At 42.8% G+C, this 5,199-nt stretch overlaps 1 protein-coding gene across 1 annotated transcript; it reads left to right on the forward strand.

The window, feature by feature from the left end:
• Nucleotides 1–3,589: 3,589 nt before the first annotated feature.
• On the forward strand, nt 3,590–4,024 carry LOC141129901 (small ribosomal subunit protein eS27-like). Its single transcript, XM_073617938.1, has one exon. The coding sequence runs from the start codon at nt 3,617–3,619 to the stop codon at nt 3,866–3,868; it is 252 nt and encodes an 83-aa protein (XP_073474039.1). The 5' UTR covers nt 3,590–3,616; the 3' UTR covers nt 3,869–4,024.
• The last annotated feature ends 1,175 nt before the right edge of the window (nt 4,025–5,199 follow it).

Raw genomic sequence — 5,199 nt, forward strand, 5'->3', positions numbered from 1 at the left:
ATCCTCCTCCTATGGAAAGGAGATGAGGAAACCCTCCACGATTTCATGACAACCCTTAATAACAATGATAGGGGTATAGTTCTCACATACGAACTGAGCACAACCTCTATTCATTTTCTTGACTTGGAGATTTCTATGGCAGACCGGCAGATCGTCACCAGCAAGTTTTTCAAACCTACGGACAGAAATGGCTATATCTCTACAGATAGCTGCCATTACGGTCCATGGCTGGATTCGGTCCCACGCAGTCAACTACTGCGTATTCGCAGAAACTGCACTAATCCCCTTGACTTTACTAAACAAGCTCAGTTCTTAAAAGAACGCTTTATTGAAAAGGGCTACCAACTATCTATGATTGACCAGGAGATTAGTAGAATATTGTCTATTGATCGAGAGACACTCGTCATGGAAAAACCAAAACTTCTTCCAGATGACAAGTTTAAATGGTCGCTATTTACACAATTCTCAGTCCAGCATAAATGTATAAAATGTATCTTGAACCGTCATTGGGATGTTCTGACAAACGATCCCATTTTGGACCCGGTCCTTCCCCCTAGAGCCAGTGTTACGTTTAGAGGAGCTCCCTCTCTAAGAAACCGTATTGCACATAATGTGATTGAGGCCCCTGTTAAACCTTTGTTCTTTCCTGAAACGAAGGGTTACCATCCCTGCAAGAGGTGCAACATATGTGCACACAATCTCTTGAGAAAAAAATCTGAGACATTCCAATCCACAGTGACTTCAACTATTTACCATCTGAAACACTTTGTGACGTGTGCCACAGGTTACATGGTGTATCTTATTACATGTTCATGTAATAAACAATATGTAGGACGGACAATTAGAACATTCAGTACTAGGGTTAACAAACACATTACTGCCATCAAACTGGGGCATACCAACCACAGCGTACCTCACCATTTCCTTCAGTTCCACGATAGGGGACCCCAGAGGTACTAAATTTCAGATTATAGACAGGTTTGTTCCACACTGGAGGGGTGGCCCACGCTTGAGAGGAGTGTCTAAGCTGGAAACCTTCTGGATCTTCCAGTTAAAGAGCTATTCCCCTTATGGGTTAAACGTTGAATGGGATGTGAATGCATTTATCAATAAGTCTTAAAGTCCTTACAGAGGTTTTTTGGTGGTATTTACAGTTCTTGTTGGTACGATCCCGGGTTGTGTTTACCCCCGGAGCCGTCCGACAAGTCCTCCATAGGGTCTCATGAATATGGAAGTTTGTGGGTTGGTATATAAGATGGTATAAGATCTAATATCGAGGTTTTTTAAATTTTTCCTTCTTTTCTTTCCTTTTCCATTTTATAACCACAGACCTGGGATATTTTACAAATAGTGATAATGAAATATCCACGGATTACTTGTTGTTTCCTGTTGAGGGGTGATTTGGAAACAACAGGCTATTTTGATATATGAATGTACTGTAAGGTTGACATATTTACATAATTAATATAATCTATGTTTCTGTAAAAGAGAGCCATTCAAATGGTTGCGGTGCTCAGCCTTACAATTTTTAATATTTTCAATATTTTTTATAGCAATTTTAGTATTATTTTTATTGCCATTGGTGTCTCCTGTGCCTATTAGTAATCCATTGGTGCTTCTGGTGACACAGGAAGTAACCAGGAGAGGAGCGCTGATCCGGCTTGTGCAATGACATCGATTGGAGACAGTCAGGTGGAATTAGTCCTCCTCCTGCCCTATCCCCTCTCTCTCTCGGTTGGTTGAACTGAGAGAGAGGTTTGGAGCACAGCCGTGGCCGTGCGATGACATCATCATTAAGTGCACTAGATGATTATATCCCTGTAGCCTCCATTAACTTCTGGGAAAGTCACATGATCCGGCCCGAGAAGCGGTGATTGGTCGGAGGTGTCACGTGACCCGCGGTGGTCATGTGTCCTGTGAGATGACAGGGACCTGATGCCGGTCTTTGATTGGCTGAGAGGAAGCTTGGGGAGTGCTTTACACAGATGGTCTGTGTTATGGTAGACACGGTTGCCTGTCTCTGATTGGCCGAGTAGCGGCCATGAGACAAGAGTCACACAGCTGACTACTATTAGATGTATTATTATGGCTATATGTACAGCGTGGTTGCAGATATCCAGCTATATGCCCCTGTAGATGGACAATCGTCCGAAACATGTCGGGTTGCTGACTGCTGTTACTCTGTTACCATGCTAATTTCCAATCCTATTTTTATTTCAACTTGTGATCACTTGTTCAACTTTTTTATCTGATGCTTGTGAAACGTCTGCTGTACCGCTGATGATTTCAAATAAACCTGCTTTTATCGGTTCATGCACCATGTGGAGATTCCCTTTTTTGTGGATGACATTGTGACGTGGTGAAAACTACATCCTTTCGGCCACCAGCGTATTGGGAGAGGTGAATCCATCCATCCATCCGATGACCTACAGTCTACCTTGTCTCTGAAGTCGCTGTGTATGCAATTTCCGGTACTATCCATTGGCATGCCTCACCGAGTTTCCAGTGAACATCCATAGGATCATCTGGATCCACAAGCCCTTATGACACCCCGCCGTACGGTGAGAGTGTCCATCCCTTCTGGTAAGCGCATCCATCTTACTATTTCCATATGAAATCTGTATGCAGGAAGATTGTCCACCAGATGTAACAATCACTACGGGATCTCATCAGTGCCACAGTTTGCACAGCGTTATCGCTAGAGTTTTTTATGTATGGACTTTATTCCTTTATATACTACTATACACTGCTGTGATGTAGGGTGATATATATTATTCTAATTAGATGATTCATGTGTGTAGACACTGCACTTTGTTTATTTTCACTTATATTTTTTGAATCACTATCACATTTTTTCGGATGAACATCCTTATTACCTATGAATGGTGATATGTTTGATTATATGTTTGTATAATCACTGAAAACGCATGTTTGATTATACGTTTGTTTAACCACAGAAAAATGCATGGTTAATGACACTTAGCGCTGCATTTATTTATTTATCAGGTTTTACAAAAGGCCGTCAAGCCTCAGACGCCACTAGAAGAATGATCAATGTTATTCATAATGCAGAAACCAATAAAATCCCTTCACTTTTTCTATCTCTAGACGCTGAAAAAGCATTTGATAGGGTACACTGGGGATATATCTCATTGGTACTACACAAATTTGCGTTACAAGGCCCAATCCACAATGCAATAATGGCCCTATACTCTACCCGTGAGCTAAGGTATTCTCGGCAGATAACCTTTCTGTCCCATTCCAAATCACCAATGGTACAAGGCAGGGGTGCCCGCTTTGTCCCTTAATATTCAACCTTATCATAGAACCTCTTGCTGAATCTATCAGATCTAACCCACAAATTAAAGGAATATCCCACGTTAATCAGGAACATAAAATAAGCCTATTTGCGGATGACGTAATACTTATGATCACTGACCCTGACCACTCCCTGCCCGAGATCCGGAAGATGCTTGCCTGGTTTAGTAACATTTCCTATTACAAAATGAACGAGACTAAATCCTACATTCTAAACTTAGGACTAAACGACTCTACTATCTAACGCATCAAAAAACTATTTCCCGCTTTTTTTCTGCAGCGGCCTCAACCTGAGAAGATGCCACTCGCTAAAGACCTCCTACACCCCTCCCCCAAGGAGGAGAAGAGAAAACACAAGAAGCGTCTGGTGCAGAGCCCCAACTCCTACTTCATGGACGTCCAATGTCCGGGATGCTACAAGATCACCACCGTGTTCAGCCACGCCCAGACCGTGGTGTTGTGTGTTGGCTGCTCCACCGTCCTCTGCCAGCCCACCGGGGGGAAAGCCCGCCTGACAGAGGGTTGCTCTTTTCGGAGAAAGCAGCACTAAGTGTCCCCAAGCTGGAGACGCGTTATGGCGTTCGCTGTGCGTGGAGATGTATATTTTTAAGGACACAGTGGGAGGCGGAAGGGCACCTTTGCTCATCATCTGGGACACTAGCCCCATCCCTCTTCTCTCAATAAATTTTGGATACAAAAAAAAAAACCTATTTTCCTACACATGGGCGGATCAAAGTGTTGCGTATCTGGGGATACAACTATCCGCTTCCACTAAAACATTATTTCCATTAAACTACTTACCATTCCGAACTACACTCCAAGAAAAACTTACCAGGCTGGCGTCTTTTGAATTCTTGTGGATGGGGCGTTTGGCAGCATTCAAAATGTTTCACCTCCCACAAATACTTTATCTTTTAAGAACTCTCCCAATACCAATACCCATTAAGTACTTCAAATGACTACAAACAATTCTCTCTAAATATATTTGGCAGGGAAAAAGAGCTAGATGCAGCCATGAAAATCTGATCAAACATCGTCTAGCAGGAGGAATGGGATATGTGGACTTTTAAGACTATTACATGGCTTCAATCCCTACCCAAACAAAAGAATGGTTTCGACCTACATCCTCAATGATGGGGTGGGGACAGATCAAGGCCACTTCATCCCTAGGCAATTACCTACCCTCATGGTTATTTACTACAACTCTAGGTGCACCAATTCCCTCAGGAATCTCCCCAACAACCCTATCAAATCAGAAGTCCAAATCCCTTTAGAAACACTGCAGAACCTAATGCAGGACACGTCATACTCACGTTGGAAAGGAAGGGTATTACATACATATCCTGTATAATAATAATAATATCCGACCTGCTCCACATGAACAAAATCAAACCATTCCCTACATTACAGAAAGAGTTTCACCTCCCAAATTCTGACATATTCCTATACCTACGTACCAAACACTGTATTGCCTCGATCAAACGCTTATCATGCACAATTCCCCAACGCTATATCCTAGAACACCCACACCACACCATCTGATACAGAACAAAAACATTTTTACCAAATCCACTCCACTCCTTAAATTGGAAGCAGACTTGGGAGAATCATTCACAGCGGACAACTGGGAAAGGGCATGTAAATCCACATACAAAACCACTTGCTGCTCAACCCCAAGGGAACTAGGAAACTAGCAATTAAATTGACATACCAGTGGTACCCCACTCCCGTTAGAATAGCCAAATTCACCGCACACCATGACGACTCCTGTTGGAGGCAGTGTGGACAGAAAGGCACAGACAGACAGACACGATACTAATTTTTTGGAACTGCCCTAAACTGACACAGTACTGGTCCTCCATATTCCGCTTACTTTCTGCT

Source organism: Aquarana catesbeiana, linkage group LG02 (assembly GCF_042186555.1).
Source record: "Aquarana catesbeiana isolate 2022-GZ linkage group LG02, ASM4218655v1, whole genome shotgun sequence".
Lineage (NCBI taxonomy): Eukaryota > Metazoa > Chordata > Amphibia > Anura > Ranidae > Aquarana > Aquarana catesbeiana.